The 20,141-nt window shown below is 54.3% G+C and overlaps 1 protein-coding gene across 2 annotated transcripts in view; it reads left to right on the top strand.

Moving 5' to 3' along the window:
- ADCY5 (adenylate cyclase 5) overlaps window positions 1-13,911 on the top strand; it is a 152,275-nt gene extending 138,364 nt beyond the window's left edge. For both annotated transcript variants that reach the window (XM_087439708.1, XM_087439707.1), the window contains exons 17-21: window positions 311-446; window positions 6,471-6,734; window positions 7,867-8,071; window positions 11,348-11,472; window positions 13,339-13,911. In XM_087439708.1, coding sequence (XP_087295834.1) covers window positions 311-446; window positions 6,471-6,734; window positions 7,867-8,071; window positions 11,348-11,472; window positions 13,339-13,467 — 859 coding nt within the window. In that variant the 3' untranslated portion in view covers window positions 13,468-13,911. The remainder of the gene's footprint in view (window positions 1-310; window positions 447-6,470; window positions 6,735-7,866; window positions 8,072-11,347; window positions 11,473-13,338) is intronic.
- Window positions 13,912-20,141: the final 6,230 nt, after the last annotated feature.

Genomic DNA, 20,141 nt, shown 5'->3' with positions numbered 1-20,141 from the left:
GAAAGACCTGGGATGTACACGCTGCTTTTCAGAAGGGTCGCTTTCATCCCCTGGTGTGACCATCATGGGGAGGCTCCCCAGGGATAGGGGAGAGAAAAGCATCAGGAGAGGAGCGGTGGCTGCGGAGCTGCAGATGTGAGCAGGGGCTGAGACAGGGCTGCCAGCCAGGAAGGCTTCCTGGAGGATGCACACCTTAGGCGAAGTTTGAGCAGGAGGGGGAGCAGGAGGGAGAGCTGTAGTGGGAGGAAGAGAAAAGGCCTGAAGGGGCCTGGAACCTGCCACGAGTTGCCAGGCACTTGCCTCCCCCCAGCAACCCTGAGCACGCGACCAAGGTGGCTCTGAAGGTGGTGACGCCCATCGTCATCTCAGTCTTCGTGCTGGCCCTGTACCTGCACGCCCAGCAGGTGGAGTCCACCGCCCGCCTCGACTTCCTCTGGAAACTGCAGGTGGGTGGCAGGGGGCTGGCACTGGGGTGGGGGAGGCGCCCAGGCCTGGCGCTTTGTGAGTGAGCGAGCTCGTCGCCTGGGCTGGGCTGGGCCTCAGTCCTGCACTGACGAGTGTCCTGCTCAGACCTCGCCCCAGCTGGCCGGTGCCCCTTGTCCCAGCAGGTCTGCTCCCTGCTCTCTGGCTCCAAGAGGCAAAAGCCTGGAGCTTATTCCAGACAAACCCCCCCAGACAGTGCTGGGACTTCGATGGGCCCAGGAGACATGCTCTTAAGTCACACATACTGACGGAGCACTGCTACGAGCATCCAGAGGCAGGGACGGAGAGGCGTGGACAGGCCCGGTTTGTGGGGCAGCAGGGAGTCAGGAGGCGGGGGGGCAAGAGTGGCAGGAGGTGAGAAGAGTAGGGGCTCATAGTCCCGGTGTCGTGGGGCCAGGTGCGGGAGCGGGCTCCAGAGGCCTCTGAGCAGGGCTTGGCGTGACCAGAACTGGGCGTGAAGACTGTTCCGGGGGGCACGGATGGAAGGGGCATCAAAGACCGTTGATGGGAAGCCCAGCCAGGTGGCTGTGCCCTGGCCCTGGGGAGAGGTGCCTGGGCAGGGGCCGAGGCGGTGGGGTGCTGGGGGCCACAGCTCTGACCTGAAACCCAACCGGTGCTCTGCCCTCCAGGGTCTGTGCCCTGCACCCTGATTGTGCCACCTGGAGAGGGGACGCCGCGGGGCCACGCACAGGGTGCTCCAGGTGCTGGCAGCAGACCCTTGGCCGCTTGTTACCTACTGGACCACCTGAAAAGGTCCAGGAGAGGGCACCCAAGGGCACTGAGCTGAGAAAGCTTGGTCTTCCCTCTGGGTGATGGCTGGCTTGTCATACCAGCCCCGCCCTTTGCAGGGTGTAGCTTAGCCCGGCCTCTCTGCCCGTCCTGGCCTGCCTCTCTGTCCAGACCACTTCTCCACTTCATCTGCATCTGCTGAGACCTCTCCATCCTGAACTCATTAACGTTGAGATTAAAAAAGTCTTGAGGCTGGGGCAGGAGGTCCTGGACTTTCAGTGGATGCTGAGTGAGGATGGGGACCTCTTGTTTCCCCTGCTGTGGGGTGGTTTGCGTGAGGTCTGGCTGAGGTTCTGACTGAAGTCCCCAGTGGGGATGCCCTGAGGTTGGGGAACAGGCTGTGCATGAGGAATGGCCCTCACGAACCCTGGGTTGGGAGGGACTGTGGGGACATCCAGCGTGAGGCCGTACCTTCTTTTCTCAGAGCTGCCCCTCAGCCTCTCCCTGCTCTCTCTTGTCCCCTCCTTTGGGGAAGCTCCCAGAGGGCCCAGCTCTCTCCTAGGGCCGACTAGACTCTGCAGGACCTGGGACCCAAGTCCCCCAGGAGTCCCCAGGAAGCCCATTCCAAGATGGTTCTGTTGTGCAACTCAGTTGTGTTGCAAAGGCCTTGAGACGGGTGGAAGCCAGAGGAGGGCGAGCCTGCCCCTGCCCCCTCTTTGTGACCTGCTGCCCCCTCACCCCCTCCTGTGTCTTTGTCCAGCTCCCGAGTGCACAGGGTCAAACTCAGGCTGCCTGGTGGGGCTGAGCAGGGTGGCCTGAAGCTTCCCCTCGGCCCCCACGCCCTGTTCCCCCGACCCAGGCTGCAGCAGCTTGCTCTCAGCCCCCGGCCAGGTGCCGCCTCTCGAGTTTGAAGGTGAAGCCCTGGATGAACCACAGGCAGGATGCCTTTTCTCTCGGAGAGCTGAAGTCTCCCGGCTCTCAGCCGGCTCTGACCCTCCCAGGCCCGAACAGCCAGAGCCGTGGGGTGTCTCCTCTGCTGCAGGAAGGGGTGCGGTGGGGACAGGGCCGAGACCTCCTCTGGTCCCCTTGGTCGGGGGCCCCGCACAAGTGCCTCATAATTGCCATTCCCTCCGGCGTCCCCGGCTGTCACCCAGCCCCCAGCTGTGCCGAGGGTTTGGGGAGGTGTGGAGACCCGGTCTTTCTGTCACTCCCCGTGGGGTCTTCGCCCCGGGAGACACTTAACATTATTAGTGTTTGTCTCCACATGTGCCGCAGAAACAGGTTATCTCCACTTCATCTTTCCTCCCTGACCTCCTCCCTCCCCACGCCCCACACTACCCCCCATTTTTATCTTCTTTTTGGAGGGCAGTTTTAAGATATAATTTTAAACCTAAAGAAGAGGTCCAAGAACAGTATAAGGAACTCTAGCAGTCCCTCACCAGGTTCCCCAACCATTTTCCTGCATTCGCTCCATCAGCCCCCATCTCTTCTGAGAGGATGCCCCGTCACCCCTAAATTCTCCAGTGTCTACCTTCCAAGAGCGAGGACACTCCTTCATCACCCCCACGCGACCTCGCAGTCAGGAATCACTGGGCAGCACCGCCGGCCCACCCACAGAGCCCGTTCGTGGTTCACCAACTGTCCCAGCTCTGCTCCAGGGTCCCATCCGGGCAAACTCTGCATTTTGCTGCCGTGTCTCCTCAGTCTTGTCTCTCAGTCCTTGCCAGTCTTCAAAAGAGCCTTATTCCACGACCCGCAGCCAAAGTCCAGACTCAGGCCCCGCCTTCTTGAGGAACGCCGTGGAAATGATGCTGTGCACCTCCTGGCGCATCATACTGGGGCCTCCACCATGTTGACCTGTCCCACCCCTGGTGACGTTAACCTTGATCACCCACTCAAGTGGGCTCTGCCAGATTTCTCCACCGTCAGGTCCCCATCTTCCGCTTTGTATTCGATTACCATTTTGTGGAAAGGTGTTCCGATGTTTCACCGGTATTCACATCCTCAGCAAACCTCCCTCCACCAGTCTCCGCATCCATTACTGATTCCTGCCTGCCAGGTAGTGATGACCTGTGTCCATCACTCCGTCTGCATTTGTTAATTGGCATTCTGCTGTAAGGAAGAGCTCTCCTTCCCCCCACTTATTTACTCAGTCGTTCATTTATCTATATCAGCATAGGCTCATGGATTCCTGCTGAATTCAGTGGGTTTTAATCTGCTCCTCTCATTATTTATGTCAATGCTCGAATTGTCCTGGGTTTGGTCAGTGTGAGTTTCTTAGGTTGGCTTCTGTGTTCTTTGACACGTCTCCATCATTCTTTGAGCATTGTATTACTTTCTGGCAAAAGAAGATGTCTGGGGCACATCATGTCCTTTCCCTGCTTTAGCCCAGGGACCAGTGATTTCTTCAAAGAGCCCTGACTCTTGTTAGTGGAGGATGGTATTTAGAAGCCAAGATCAGAGCACTCCGTGTGCTCACTCTTGTATGTCCTCTCCGTGAACAAAGCTAGGAAATACATGTAAGTTTATATGAACATATATGTGTACACGCATACGTATGTATTGATATTACTTCAGTATCTCTCTTGATATTCATTCATATTTATACTGCTTCATCTCTCATGAGCCATGAGTTCCTACTAGTACCGCCATTTCTAACCCAACACCTCAAGCTTCTTTCCAGCCCTTCCACTTCCATGCTTGCAAATATTATCTCTGGCAGCGAGAAGCCCAGCTCCCATTATCTGTCGTATATTTACTCGTTTGCTCAATGGAACCAGCCTCCCAACCACTCTAGCCCCCTTCTCTGCCCACCATGACCTCTCCCGTCTTCACTGCCCTGCTTGCTGGCACACTGGGCATGCTGCCATGTGGCACCCTTTCTTCTGATTGCTTTGCTTCCTCAGGGAAGGAAGGGAAGATTGGAAGGGAAGTGGCTGACCCCCCGCCCCCATTTTGAAAACAGTTAAGAAGGCCTGTGCACATGTGTGCGCATGCGTGTGTGAGTGTGTGGGTGAGCATGTCTCTACCTGCCAGGCATGTCAGCCTCTCTCCATTGAAGCTCTGCAAAAGGCTCATGGTGCTCCCACCTCCCTCCATCTCCCACCCTGCCCTAGGGCTTTTGGGAGGAGGGACAACATCAAATAAATACCAATAAACAAAAACATGAATGCAAGTCCTCGGGATGGGTGAGTGAGGGTCCATTGCCCCACCCCCAGTCTTGCCCAGCCGCCCGTTTTGCTGTTGGATCTGTGGTCCTGGTGGATGGGTGTGGTGCTGACAGGGAGGTGGTGAAATCTGGGGTCCTTAGCTTCCCTGAAGCACGCGCACGAGGAACACACCCTTCCTTACCTGCAAGGCCCCCTCCTGGCCAAACCACTGGGTCTCACTTCTCAGGAGAGCCCACTTTTGTCCCCCTCCCACAGCGTTGACATTATTAGGACCAACAAGATGCTGTGGACCCCTGAGACTTCCTGCCTGGCCAGAGCCCAACCCTAGAAGGTGCTGGCTGTGTTGGCAGCTGCCCAGCATGTCTTGGGACAGAGTTCCCCAGATGTGGCTGGAGCACCTGGCCAGGGCCCTGGGGGCTTGGCCTCTGTTCTCAGCGGTAGCCATGCTCCCAGCATCCCTGCCTCCAGCCTCCATCGCCATTCTGCCTGACCCTTAAATGCAGATGCTCTCCAGGAAGGGCACATGTCACATTTCTGCCACCTGCTGGGCTGATCACAGGAGCTGGAGTGCTCCTGGGTCCCCAGGCATGTGGTCTCAGCAGGCAGTAGGAGCAGGACTGTGGGCAGCCTGGTGCATTTTCAGAGGCAGATGGACCAGCTGGACATCTCCCTGGGACAGCTTGCGAGAAGTCCAGGGATTCCCACCAGCCTTCTCCCTCTGGCACACTGGTTCCAGAGCTAGGAGCAGGTGGCCCTTATTTATCGGGGTAGGGAGGTGGTTAGTGTCCCACCTCACAGGAGCAAAGGTCACCTTCCAGGGCAGGAAGGTAGCAGGTGCCCACTGGACCCACCTGGTGCCTCAGGGTCCAGGAGCTTCCTGAGGCATGACCCCCATCCTTGCGGCCACGTTTCCAGTGGCTCCAGGAGTGAAGGGCTGTGGGTCCTCTCACCTTACGGGCAAAGCTCAGCCTCTGAGCCCTGGGGTCCCTGAGCTTTCTGCCTTCCCTGCAGGACCCAGGTCCTGCAGCCTTGTGTGGGGGTGCCAGCTCCTTCCCCATGACAGCTGCCGCCCACCAGGAGAGCCAGGGCCCTGGGAAGTAGTCCTGGTCCTTTTGGAGGTTCTAGTTGCAGCTGAATAGAAAGGCCTCCACATTTAGTTAGAGAACACCTAAGCAGGCTGCCTTACCAACACGGCCACTCCCAGTTAAAGGGACCATTGTATTTGTCATCAAGGGGGAGGAGGCCAGCAGACTCCACCCGCTACCCCCCGTGTCCCATGAATGCCCTGGTCAGATGGCTCCTTGCACGCCTTGGTGCATGACGACCTCTGTGCCTCAGCCTGTGGGCCACTATTGGCCTCTTGACCCGAGGGCTCTGCACTGTCCCTTTAACCTGGAGGGTGCGTGACCACCAACTCCAACTGCCCAGAGCCGGGACCCAAACTGGGGGAGAACCAAAGTCAGCAGTGATGTCCCTGTCCCACTCTGGGTGGCGCCTGGGGGCACCTGTGCCTCCTGGCCCTGCCTGGCTGCGTCTGGCCCTGGGGCGAGTCTGCTCTCGTGGGAACCAGGGAGACTGGGCAGGGCTTTGAGCTGTTCTCCCTTGGGGTCAGTCTGTTAAAGTGATCCTTACGGAACTGCTGTTCTGATTGTGTTTCCTGATAAGAAGAGGAAGAGGGAAAGTTGAGGAGCAGCTGGGTAGCCGGCGGGCCATGTAGGGGGTGGTCTTGGACCATCTGTTTCACCTGCTGCCTCGTTCTAGTCTTGGGCAGACAGCATCCTTTCAGCCTCTCCTCTGGGACCCATTTCCTCTCAAGGGTTCCCTCCCTCGGGATCAACATCCTCACGCGTGTCACTTTCCAAGAGGCAGGCGTGGAAGAGTTAGAAACTTAGAAATCTCTCTTTTCTGATGGTCAAAGTAATGGATGCTCTTGATAGAAAACCTGAGAGTAGAGGCAGCAGAGAGGAGGGGAGGAAACCAGCCACTCGTTGAAATCTTGGGCCTGTGTTGGCATTTGCGCGGATCACACTGTCTTTTTCTAAGCGGCGCGTCGCCTGCCCCCTCCTCTGACCGGGTCCTCTGTCCCAGGCCACGGAGGAGAAGGAGGAGATGGAGGAGCTGCAGGCCTACAACCGGCGGCTGCTGCACAACATCCTGCCCAAGGACGTGGCTGCCCACTTCCTGGCCCGCGAGCGGCGCAACGACGAGCTGTACTATCAGTCTTGCGAGTGCGTGGCCGTCATGTTCGCCTCCATCGCCAACTTCTCCGAGTTCTACGTGGAGCTAGAGGCCAACAACGAGGGCGTCGAGTGCCTGCGGCTGCTCAACGAGATCATCGCCGACTTCGACGAGGTGCGGGCGGGGCGGGGGCACTCGGGTCCCTGGAGCGGGAGGGACGAGGAGACCCGACGCCCCCTTTCACCTTCCAGATGTGAACAGTGATGGCAGGAGCCTGACTGTGTCCTGGGCACTTTACATACATTTCCTCCTCCATTGCTGTGTTACAGACGAGGAAACTGAGGCCCACAGGTGTTAAGTGCCTTGCCTAAGGTCACCAGCAGTAAGTGGCAGAGCTGGGGTTTCAGCCCAGGCTGTTTGAATTTGAAGTCTGTGCCCTCGGCCACCCCATCAAGGCCCTGCCCAGCTAACTCACCAACCACCCCCCATCATCCACCATCCTTCTTGTGCCATCTAGGGTTGGACAGGGCCCGAGGCTGGGACAGCCAAGTGTCTGTGCCAGGGCTTGAGAGAGTCAAGGCCGGAGTTGTTCCCAGGCTCAGGGAGGAGGCAGGACAAAGACACAGGGCCCTGAACAGTGGAGGCAGAAACAGACATCTCTTCCTTTAGTTATCCCGCTCTTGTTGAGCACCTGGTGTGTGCCAGGCACTGGGGATGCTGCGCCCAGTCAGGCAGTCTCAACCCTGGGAGCTTACCGAGGAGTGAGTGTGAGCGAGCAACTCCAGTGGGAATACTGGGCCGTGGGCACGGAGCGCAGGGAGGAGAGGGGTGGGGGCGCTGGGACCAGACAGTGTCAGAAACAGCTCATGAGACTCCTGGGCTGTGGGGTGACTGGAGTTGGCTGAAATGGGTGTGGGCAGGCTTCTAGCAGGTCCTGGAGATAGGAGAAGTGTCCTGCTGGACAAAGATGAAGTTTCCCTGAGTGGGATGGGGACGTCAGCCAGCAAGGGGGAGATGGACTCCAGCCCCTGTTGGGAGCGAGAGACCCAGATGTGACTAATGACCTGGCCCCAGGGGCTCTTGGCATGGAGATGGCCTTGTAGCCCACAGCCACTATACAGTGGGTGAGTGCTGGGGGAGGCCTGGCTCTGTTGGGGAGCATCGGGGCTTTGCACTGAGTTGGTGATGGAGGCAGACCCCACTATGGGAATTGGGGAGACACGAGGGTCCCTGCTGCTGCACATCCCTGCAGATCTCAGTGCCCCAGACTTGGGGCTGACCCAGATTTGGCCTCCTTTCTGTCCAGATCATCAGCGAGGATCGGTTCAGGCAGCTGGAAAAGATCAAGACCATCGGCAGCACGTACATGGCCGCCTCGGGCCTTAACGACTCCACCTATGACAAGGTGGGCAAGACCCACATCAAGGCTCTGGCTGACTTCGCCATGAAGCTGATGGACCAAATGAAGTACATCAACGAGCACTCCTTCAACAACTTCCAGATGAAGATCGGTGAGCCGGGCCCCAGGGAGTGCAGAGGCATTTGGGGCTCCCCATCCACCATCGTGCATCCGTGACCCAGTCCAAGCAGAGGTTCACATTACACCGCATTCCTGCCCATGGGGGTGGGGGTGTGCACCCCTCACTCACAGCAGAATGCTCCAGGGGCCTGGAGGTGCCTCCTCTGTGTGTTGGTGACACACGCGGGACACCATCTTTCTGAGTTCCCATCTGTCTCACTCGTTGGGAAGTCCTGGTTGGACCCAGGCTGTGCTTGCCCAAAGGCTTTGTGGGGGATGCTGTGTGCCAAGGGCACAGGGCCTTCTGGTGGCTGCCTCACAGGCACGACAGTCCCATTTATTTCAAGTAATACTGACTTAATGGCAGTGTTTTATTTAAAAGTGTTCCAAATTCATTCAGTGAAAATGAAAAGCAGTAAAGTGAAATACTTATACATTTTAAGTACAAAATGTATAGACATGGTACAAGTCATTACATTTGCAAATTTATAAAAATATTGAACATATATTCTACAAAATTGTTAGCAAAATAAAGTAAAATTAAAAAAAAAAACTAAACATGAAAAGAATCATATAAAATTGACAATGAAATGATTATATTTCAATTTTTTTAAAAAAAGTAATCTTAAAAAAAAAAATGGGTGGAGGCCGGCCCGGTGGCGCAGCAGTTAAGTTCGCACGCTCTGCTTCAGTGGCCCGGGGTTCACAGGTTCGGATCCCAGGCGCAGACAGATGCACCGCTTGTCAAGCCATGCTGTGGTGGCGTCCCATATAAAGTAGAGGAAGATGGGCACGGGTGTTAGCCAGGGCCAATCTTCCTCAGCAAAAAGAGGAAGATTGGCATCAAATGTTAGCTCAGGGCTAATCTTCCTTACCAAAAAAAAAACAAAAAAAGACCCAAAAAAACCCCAAAATGGGTCAGTGGGGTTATTGCTGAGTTCCAGTGGTTTCTGTGTGCGTGTGAGCAAAATCTTCCAGGTGCTGTGAAAGCTTTTCTAATCTACGCAAATGGGGAGAGAAATGGTGAGGATGTGGAGTTAAATCAGGTCCACGTGTCTTCCCTGGATCCTTTGTCAAATGCCTCGGCCCTCGTTGGTAGCTCTGAGGAGCCTTGTAGATGCTGTAGTGTCCCAGGGTGGGGACTGACATAGAAGAGAGCAGGGGATTCCGAGCAGAGGCCCTGGGTCAGTTTCAAAACAGTCAGGGCCATATTCTACTTCCATAGAAAATCTTTGAACCAAACACCTGTATAATTTCTTTCCTTTTTATGTTTAATTTTGTTGTTTTATGACTGCAACCTTTTCTTCTAATAACTTTCAACTCTACAGAAGAGTTGCAAGACTAGTACAATGAAAACCCAGGTACTCACTCATTGGCTCCACCCTGCCTTATCCACAAAATGATTTCAAAATTACCGCTCTGAATTTGTTGCTCCATAAAGTTCAAGGTGTTTCCACAGTTCATTTCGTCCTTAGCATATCTCTTACCAAGGATGAGCTATTTTTGCAGTAGAAACTGCTCTGTCCAGTGTTGCTCTCTTCCTCCTCTTGAGGATTGTGGAGGTAAAGAATGCTTTCTGGAAGAGCAGACCTTTGTTCTTTTCAAACTTTTAATGCATTATCAACTCCCTGAGTATGCCTCAAGCCATAAATGATTCAGATTTCAAATTTTGAAAAAAGTAATTCACCAAGAAAAATACTGGCATTTCAATTCTCAAAATTAGCACAGTAAACCGAAATATTGGCTTACTAACAATCCATATTGTGATCATTAATGTCCTCAGGAGACATTTTGTTCTGGCCTGAGTATTGTGAATTGGGCTTTCCCTGAACGGGCTGGCTTGTTGTAGCCAGTGGGCCCCGTGTTGGGGGACTTGACCTGGTTTTCAGGTGCATTGGCTGCTAGAAAGCCCAGACCAGAGCCAGCTGGGGCTCTGCTTTAACTGCTCGGCAGCCTACGCTCCGTGTTAACTTCACTCTGGGTTTCGTGATGGCGCCATTCGTATTTTCCTTTCACCCCATCTCTCCCCCTGCATTGATTTGTATTTTTCTCCCAGTGTGTATTTTTGTGAGCCGCCTTAGCTCCTTCTTCGGACCAGGGCTGGGAATTGAGTGGCAGGTAGACAAGCGGCTGGGCAGGCAGGTGGAAGCCTTGTGTGGCAGATCCCTGCCTCCAGGCTCTGGAATGTCTTCCCTGGGGAGCTTGGCTCTTGGCCAGTGAGATGGACACTCCAGCCTGGGAACACCATGTGTGGTAAAAAGGTGCATGTGGCTTGACAGGACCAAAGAGGAAGGTTGTGGAGGGAAGAGTTTTGAGGATCGATGACATTTCTGACTGAGTGAGTGGCTCGAGGGCCTATGTGGGAGCTTCTGCTCTATTCGTGGTCCCACCTCTCACGCACAAGAAACAGTGAAGCAACAATGAGGCTTAACAAGGCCCCGGGTGAGAGAGACGGTTTATGTAACAGGAGGGGGCACCCTGGGGCTTGGAGACAGGGCGAAACATGTCTAGAGAATGTCAGCTGAGGCAGACGTGTCAGGGAGGGATTTCCTGGAGAGGAGGAGGGGGACACTTCAGCTGGAGAACCAGCACGGCAAAGGCTCAGAGGCGGGTTGCTCAGGGTGGCCTGGGGTGAGATCCGGAAGGTGCATAGACTGGGGGAGATGTGCTAGGAGCGAGGCAGAGAGCCCGCGTGGACGGCGGCCATTGCTTCCCGGAGCTCAGTCACAGCAGTATCGCTGCCCTGTCTCAGGTCCTGGGAGGCGGATTACCTGCAGAGAGAAGAGACTGGTAGGTGAGGAGCTAGGTTCTAAGAACAAGAATGGTGGTGACCCTAAGCAAGCAGCGGAGTGAGGAAGAAGAAAATGCAGAGTTCTGCTATGTTGAGTCTGAATGGACAGTGAGAGCGTAAATGCCCCCGAGAGAGGGACGATTAAGGAAAGGCAGTTGGATGACACAAGAGGTCCCTGGAAAGCTTGAAGAGGGCAGTCCTGGTGATGGACTCGCAGGAGCTGAGCGTTGACTGGGTGGCAAGGACACAGGAGCAGTGGATTGTGAACAGGCTCCTGTGGTCTTGAGTTAGCAGGCATTTGATAGGAGCAAAGAAGTGGGAGCCGCAGGGTTAAGCACGGCCTCCGGCCTGGAGGACCCTGGGTGTCTTCAGGCCAAGAGTCAGAGGGAGAACCTGCTGGGTGTCGCGGGAAGAATGATAGCGAGGGCAAGCATTGGCCTGAGCCCTGAGGAGCATGCTCACTTCTGTCCCCTGCAGGGCTCAACATCGGCCCCGTGGTGGCCGGGGTGATCGGGGCCCGCAAGCCTCAGTACGACATCTGGGGCAATACAGTGAACGTGGCCAGCCGCATGGACAGCACCGGTGTGCCTGACCGCATCCAGGTGAGTGCAGGAGCGCCTGCCGCCCGCCTCACCCGCATCGGGGCCTCTGTCTGCTGCTAAGCGGTCTTCCCACAGGCCGCCACAGTTCCCAGTGAGAACTTCTGCAGCCGGGTTTGAGGCTGGTGGGGTAGTTGGTGCTGAGGTCTTGGAAGCTTGGACAAAGGATTGTGTTTCAGACCCTCAGTACCTTGGACAGATCTTCAGTCCTGTGCAAAGCCCTCTACTGGCCACAGAATGAATTGGGGGTACAGGGGGGAGCCAGCTGCCATGCCAAGCCAGGAGTGCTAATGCCACAGCCCAGGCTCACAGAAGGGACGGAAAGATGGCCGCGGGGAGCAGGGTCCTGTCAGATGAGCCCCCAGCACTCAGGGCCTGGTTCAGGAGCACCAGACAAGGCCACTGGTCCCTGGGACGGTGGCCCTCAGGGGCCTAGCCAGAGACCTGGAGACTTTTTCTCCTATCTTCATCCTTTGCAGGCTGGTGCTTGTGATTCCCAGGCCTGCGCTCTTCAGCCGCTTTTCTTTGTTTGTCTCAGTCCTTTCTGACTCTTTCTGTTCCAGTCTGACAACAGAGGCCCTGGGCTGGGCTCTAGTCTGCACACACCACCCCCTCAGGTCCCTGTGAGGCTGTGGGCAGGTCGCTTAGCTTCCCTGGCCGCAGTTTTCCCAAGTGCTGACTGTGCTCTTCTTGTGGTCCTTTGCTCACACTGACACTCCCTAAATGTCCCCTAACTTCTCTCTCCTGCGGGGCCTCTGAACAAGGCGGGTGGCCCCAAGCATGGCCTTGGCCAGATCAGCCTGGCCTGACCAGCTCATGGATGCTGAGGGGCCTGGCCAAATGGCCTTCTCTCACCTTCCCTGTGCCATGGGGAGAAGGGACAGCAAGAGGGGAGCTGGGGGTCCTGCGGGGAGATGGGGAGAGAGGCGTGTGTGTTTACAGAGCTCCTGACCTCACCCTGGATGGGTGCAAGGGACTGTCGGCACCGCACAGCAACCAGCACCTCCCCTCTGCTCAGGGCTCACCACTCACAGAGCACGCTTACTAACACGGCAGGGCCACTCCCAGCCGCCCCCCGGCGATGCCCGGCCCGCTTCCTCCTGGCAGGTGTGCTGCGGGGTGGCGGGCTGGGGGGTGCAGGTCCTACTCAGCAATAATGGCTTGTGGGTCGCCCTGCGAGGCATCTGTCGGCACTGCTGCTCCCACACTCTGCTTTTCTCCCTCACCCCGCAGTGATGCAGTGCGGTGACCGGGGCCACCTGCGAGTCTGCCTCTCTGTCCCGAAAGCTAAAGCAGAGACGGCAGTAAGATCCGGAACTGAATCCGGGCTCTGCCTTTTATTAGCTGTGTCACCTCAGGCAAGTGACATAGGTTTCCTGAGCCTGAGATAAGAGTTCCTACCTCCTAGAAAGATTAAATGCTATAAGCAGTGGTTCTCAAACTATCTGTGGTAAAAAACCAGTTTCCAAAGATATTTCCGATCTGTTGTGGAGGAGACCTTGGCAAACACTCTGGTCACATGTTGGGATAGTGTCTGCGGCAGTGTCACGTTGCTGTAAAAGCTCGTAAGCACTTCCTCTCAGCGTCCGCACTTCTTTTGTTACGGACGGGGACAAGCAGTTCGTGGACCGCAGGCCACACCTTGAGTAGCACTGAAACAGCACGTGTGAGGTGCTCCCCACGCTGCCTGGCACGGAGTAGGTGCTGCGTCCTCATTTCTGAGCCACACTTCTGTGGACGAGCAGCTGTCAGTCCCTGGGAGGGGCTGCCCTGCCTCTGTGTCAGAGGCGGTCGGGCGGCTCTGCCCCATGGCAGATTGATAGCTCAGGTCATCCATGGCCTGTCCTCTCTCCTCCGTTGCCTCCTCAGGTCACCACAGACATGTACCAGGTGCTGGCCGCCAACACATACCAGCTGGAGTGCCGGGGTGTGGTCAAGGTCAAGGGCAAAGGCGAGATGATGACCTACTTCCTCAACGGAGGGCCCCCGCTCAGTTAGCAGCTGCCAGCCGATGATGCCAGGCAGCCTGGCCTCCAGAGAAACGGAAACGGCTTCTTTGTGTGCCGGGTGGGCAGGTGGAAGCCTGCGCTCCAGCCCGCGGGGCGGCGCCGGTGAGATTTTCCACTTTGACTCCAGAAGCAGCTTCTGCCTTTGCGGGCGGGCAGCAGCCTCCATCCCAGGCCCCGGGGTGCCAGCGTCCTGCGAGCACCAAGCTGACCAAAGATGTTTCCCTCTGAAGAAGACTCCGCTAGACTCGATCTGAATCTTGAGTTTTCTAACGGGTGCTGCTGCGCAGGTGGACAGGAGCTGCGGAAGCGTTGATGGGTGCGTGGCAGCCCAGTGCTGGGCCGGGGGAGACACCTCGGCCTCAGGTGGGTGGGCAGGTGGGCGCGACTTTGGCCCCGGGGAGCCTAGGGGTCCCCAGCGGTCTGCTTTTCCATGTCAGCCTTTACACTTCAGATAGAGGCCGCGGCCCCTGCTGCTTGGAGGGGCTTTCGGGCAGGAGTGCTGGCTTTGGAGGGACGGTGGCCTTCATCCCTGTCCTCCTCCTCCACCTACACACACACACAGACTCTGCCCCTTCAGGGGGAGGCGAGAGGACTTGAAGCAAGGAGTGGTGGTTCTGAGGAAAAGAAAATATTTATTAAATAAAACAAGTTTCTGTGCCCTTCTTTGGACTATGCTAGTTGTATGCGTGTAAGAGACCCACGACCAAACGAGGATGCCACTGGGGAGGGAGGGCGGGGATCCCAACTCGTCTTTTTTGTATTTTTTATTTTGTATTATTGAAAACCTTGGAGATATAACAAATATACCAAATTCTATATTTTGTAAATTCTCTATATTAGAAAACAGCTGTGCACAGCGGGGGGTTTGTACTCATTTGTACTGTACGTATGTCGATGTATGTGCTGGGGTGTGGTGTGTGTGTGTGTGTGTTGATGCTGTGGAACTGGTCTCACACAGGACGCCTGTTTCCCTCACTTCGGATGTGGCAGTTTTTGGTTTTCCCAGGTCCAACCAGAGCAGTGAACGTGTGCTTTTGGGGTATCATACGTTCAGATTAAGTAGGAAGATGCATGTACACATTCCCCCATCGCTCACTCTCTAACACACACACATCACTTCCCCTAAGTAAAATGCAAATGGAACAAAAAAACAAAAAGCTTCTTTCCCATCTCAGGTGAGTTGAAACCTAGGGAAGCAGCCTCAGCCCTCAGGTTCAGGGAAAGGCGGTAGCCGTGCCCTCCACCTGCAAACTAGAGGAAAGGGTAGAGCCCAGCTTCAGAGTCCACGGGGCAAAGCTAGAAGAAATATTTTTTTTTCCAGCAGAAATTGGTTGTTTTGGGGGGGAGGGGGCAGTTAAGTGCACCGAGAAAAAAATTCTATTTTTTATACCCTATGAGGGAGGCTTTTGGAAAATGATATACTATCAATCATAGAGAGAGATTCAAACAGAATCCTTGGGTCTTGTGCCCAGATCTTTTCATTGCTTCTCAGGGCAGAATTAGTCTCACCACCAACACGAGCCTGAAGGAGGTGAGGTGGCAGCTATATAGCAGCTGCAAAACATTACTTTGATGCCCACCTGCACCACCTCTCACTGGACACTAGCACCACCGCCCCCTTCCACACACCAACGCCCACCTCAGTTGGAACGCAGCTCTGAGAGGCAAAGCTATGGACCTAAAACTGCCAGCCTGAGTCTGTCTGCTTTTGCTGCCCCACCTTTTGAGTTCTGCGTCGCCCCTCTGGCACCTGTGGCGAGGGGCCGGCTTTCTCCATGGTGTTGTTCTCAAGTCCCCTTCTCCTCCACATCGCCCACAGTGGTGCTGGGTTTTCGTTTTGCTTCCAACCCAAGTAACGTGTGTTTGTGCTGAGTTCTCCCCCTTTCCCCTGTTGGTCATGGCCTCCCTGGCCTCGTGGGGCCCCATCCCCCCATCCCTGCAGTGACTGGTGACAATGTGCAGTGCTAGCTCTTCATTCCCTCTAAGGGGTGTGCACTCTTTTTATTCCTGCTCTTGCAAAAACGGATACGATTATGATTTCCCATGGAAATTGAAAAGTCTATTTAAATAATTTAACTATTAAACACTTTCACTGGTGATGTGTCCTGGTCTGATTTGTGGCGTGGGCCAGGGGCCTGGTCCCCGTCTGAAGAACAGTGCACTCAGCCTCTGGCGGGGCGCTGGGGAGGGAGCCTTGGCCAGAGACCTGCCCTGAAGGGGGACAGCATCTTGCTGTGCAGAGCCTTGTCAGCTGAAGACTCTGTCATTGTGGCAGCAGGTGGGAGAACACGGGCGACCTCGGCAAGAGGCGCTTCACTGAACTGAGGAGCAGGTGCCAGGGGGCAGGAGGCCGAGGAATGAAGGGATGAGGAGAGGAACCAGGAGTGAAGGGGACAAGGGATTGAGGATGGAACCAAAAAGATCGAAGGTCCAAGGGAGGATGTTTCAAAACAGGTGAGGCAAACATGTTTCTATGCTAAGGGGAAGAAAGTTGAAAATGTAAGAGAGAAAAGAGCACTGAAAGGACCCACGTAGGTGGGAGGGGAGGAGATGCAGGCCAGGGGCGAACTGATTTGACCTGGATAGCTGATGACGATGGCTACCATTTTGGGGGCACTCTCTGCGTGCCAGACACTGGGATAAGCACCTTACAAACATTATCTCATTTAATCCTCCTGGCCACTGCATTTCACTGATGAAGAAACAGACACACAGAGGGTGAGTTATTTGCCTAAGCCCACACAGCTGGTAATTAACAGAGATGAGAAAGCAGGGCTGTCTGCTAAGCCCATGCAGGCAACTTCACACGTGCCCCAGGATTCCTCTTTCCCCAGAGGAAGGGAAAGGTGGTAGGAAGGCAGGGGGCCCTTTTCAGCAGTTCCTGCCTGCTGCTCCCATGAAGTGTATGTAGGGTTATAGTTGGGTTCAGGAAATAAAACCAGAGGGGCTTGGTCAAATTAAATTTAACACAGGTGAAAATGAAGGAGCCAGTGAAAAAGACGTCACTGGGTTCATTGCAACAGTGGCCACATGGTGACGTAGATGTGGCAGTCCTGGTCATAGGCAGGCCTCCTGCTCCAAAGAGGATAGAATTCCAATGTGCATGATGAAGGATGTGATTGTACAGAGCTAATGTTTAACTCAGCACTTTTCAGGCTGGGGTACATCAGTTAGAAAAGCAGACCAAATGACAAGGCCAGACTCTAGGGGCTGATTGGCCTAAGTGGGACGCTCAGCTCCCGAAGCCCCACCCTGCTGTGCCTAGTAGAGACCGACCCTCAGGCAGGCCCATGAAACCACATGCGTGCATGTGTGCACCCAGCGCACACAGGACGACAAAGGAATGCAACTCAGAACCTTCATAAGCCCTTGCCATCCCCATCTCTGTTGAGCTAATCCCAGAGAACATATTTGTTTCTCCCTTAGAGATTTATACTTTTTCCCAAAAGCGTATCCATACCTAGCATGTTAATTAGCAAAACTTATTAGCAAAGATGCCACTGATATGTGGGGTGAGTTTTGAATACCACTTTAATGCCACTGACAGCAGAGACCACTAACACCAAGACCAGACTTCAGCCAGCACGGTGACGACTTGACTGTAGTGGGGGGTCAGCGACGTTGGCGGGAAGGCACAGGGAACCTTGGCGCACTGAGGAAGCTGAAGCTCAATATTCACCAGGGAGCCGTGTTAGTTTTCAACTTTCAAAACGATAAATACATTTACAGAAGTTTTCCAAAAAGCAAATATCACCTGAGTGGCATATAGTTCAGTGATGCCCAGGGCTGTAGTTTTTACATGATTGGAAAAAAATGGGTGTTTTCCATAAGGTTGCAGCCTGGCTGTAAGCTGCTAATCAGCAGAAAATGAGCTTCCCAGAGCCTGAAAAAGATGCTGAGCTCATGTCACTGAGGGCGGGAAAGCATTCCTGGGCACTGGAACGTACAGTGCTCAGTAGTGCTGAGCAGAATCTCACTGCCATCCAACAAGAGAACGAGAGTGGCAGGGACAAACACACTCTGAAAACCCACAGCTTTTGAATTTGTCTAAATTGAAACAACTCCACACCAAAGAGAACAAATATTGTACAGGTCATCTCCAGAAGGAAGGGATTGACAAGGCTGGGCTGTGGTGGCCGTGCCACTTAGCACAGGTGTCAGGAGGAGAGTTGGGAGGGCTGTTTTGTCTGTGGGGTAGAGGTGAGGGGAGGGTACAGCAGACCAGAGAACACCATGCCCTCCATCTGGATGAACTTCACAGTGTATGAAGAGCTTTCACATACATTCTCCCACTGCGCTGCCCCCCAGGCCTAGGAGGCAGTGGGAGAAAGGACTGGGCACCCCCTGCGGCTGCTCTGATGCTCGGGGACAAAAGCTGTGGCTCCAGCCCACAAGCACTTCTGTCCAGTGTGCCCATCTGGCTGGGCACTGACGACCTTGGCAGGAACAGAGGGCCTACCACTCCTCAAGGTTGACAGTAGATGAAATGGGATCCAATTACCACAGTACTACAGCTTTTGTCATCCTTCCAGATTTTCAATAAAGCCCTTTGGTGGTTTTTTTTTTCCTGTCTTGGGAGGAAAAGTACAACATTTGCTGTCCTCTTCTTGCCTGTCTTTCCTTTCCACCTGTGGGGTCACTGCTTCACAAGACAGACACAAGAACACAGCCAGATGAGACCATTGGAATGGCTGGTCTCCAAGGTTTCTTCCTCCTCTGGCATTCTCTAATATTTGTGTAACTCTTTATCCACTCTTCAAGTGCCAGACCACATGTATGGTGCAAACACAATCAAATTAGGATTTTGAGGTTTTAGAGCCAAAGACAGAGAGACAATGAGATGAAAGCATCGTGCCAAAGGGACCTGTGGGAAGATCACCTTCAAACCAAAGTCAGAAGCAGCCTTTGCTCTGTCCTCCTCCAGACACCAGCCCAGCAGCAGCAGCAGGCGGCCAACAGCAGTGCGGCCGAGTCCGTTCCAATCAGGGCCCTGATCCATGGAGCGTGGAGGGTGGGTGATCAACCTAGGTCACAGAGCAAGCTGAGGGTCCAGAAAGACAGGGGATGGGGGCAAGAAACTATACAGAGAAGGAAAAAGATTCATCCAGGGCTGAAGGTAAAGTGGGCATCCTGTCCCCACTGGCTTGCCAGCCCCAGACCTCACCCGCCCATCTGTTTCTAGTGAGCAGAGCTGAGCCACCCCTTCACTTGGTGAGCGCATATTCATCCCCAAGGCCCCTTTCATATAGCTGGTCTAGTAGGCTCGTGAATTTAAAGAACTCTCTCTGGAATTCATTAGTGGCATCCCTTTTTTTCCCCTCAGCTACTTTCTAGTTTAGACCTGCCTGGAATCTCTGGTTTGTCAGCATCTCTGGTTATTCTAACTCAGACTATTTTCCAATTTGGCAAAATTTGCTTCTCTGCTTTGACTTCATCACTTAGCAAAAGCGGCACTTCCTGGCTCATGTGAATTTTTTTTTTTTAGAGGGGTACATTTTGCTTCAGACTAGTCTTTTAAAAGCCATGTTGCATTTGTGCTTTTTTAAGAGTGACTTTGAGCTCTCACATTCCCAGCATCTATCTGATATTCCCATATTGTAAGCTGAAGGCTGCTGGCTGCCTTTCCCCACGCCTTGCTTCCCATCAATGCACAGACCACACACACATACACACTCATGGGGGCCCTTACGGAGCGGTGGGCACTAGGGTGGCCGCCATCCAACAGTACTCACTAGATCAGATTAGAATGTTCAAAGTGAAGGATGATGGGGCCAAAGTGCTAGTGCCACACTGGATAAGCTGAGGTCCCCAGAGGCAGCTGCCCCATTCGACAGCGCTCCAGTGCCTGGGAGACCATGGGGTCCTGGAGAGCAGTCTACCACCTCCAGGCTGCGTGACACTGGACAACTTAATCCTGTTTACTTACCTCGGATGGATTTTGTGAAGCTCACGTAAACTTGTGTACAGACAGCACCTGCTATGGAGCATGTATTCGGGAAGCAGGAGTCTCAACTCCCTTCTCCTCTATTTGACTGCATCCCCAGTGCCCTGGCCAGAAGTCTGCACACCAGAGCTTGCTGTAGACATTTCAACAGGATCCTCACTAACTGGTGATTTCTGAAAAGACTTGTGCAATGATTTATTATATTTGGGGGATTTGGAATTTAAAAGACTCTTATTACAGGGCTGGCCTGGTGGCATAGCGGTTACGTGCGCACACTCTGCTTCAGCGGCCCAGGGTTCGCAGGTTCAGATCCCGGGGGCACACTGACACACCGCTTGTCAAGCCATGCTGTGGCGCCGCCCCACGTAGAGGAAGATGAGCACGGATGTTAGCCCAGGGCTGCTCTTACACACACACACACACACACACACACACACACACAATTACTTTGAAGGTAATGGTAACCCCAACAAGACAGACCACAATGCTGTGGACAATGCTGTCCTAGCACTCACTGTCCAGGCTCTGTTCTAAGTGCTTTATATTTACTGACTCATTTAATACAACAATGCTTTGCCCAAAGTAATATTATTATTCCCACTTTCTAGCTGAGGAAACTAGGCAGAGGTTCTGTGACTCACTGAGGTACAACGCCAGTCGAAGAGAAAGCCAGGGAGTCTGACTTCAAACTCAGTCACTACTCAATATTGCAGATAGTT

The sequence above is a fragment of the Ceratotherium simum genome, chromosome 15 (assembly GCF_057802395.1).
Source record: "Ceratotherium simum simum isolate JZ-2026a chromosome 15, ASM5780239v1, whole genome shotgun sequence".
NCBI lineage: Eukaryota > Metazoa > Chordata > Mammalia > Perissodactyla > Rhinocerotidae > Ceratotherium > Ceratotherium simum.
Note: the sequence above shows the minus strand (reverse complement) of the source record. Positions and strands in the feature narration are given on the sequence as shown.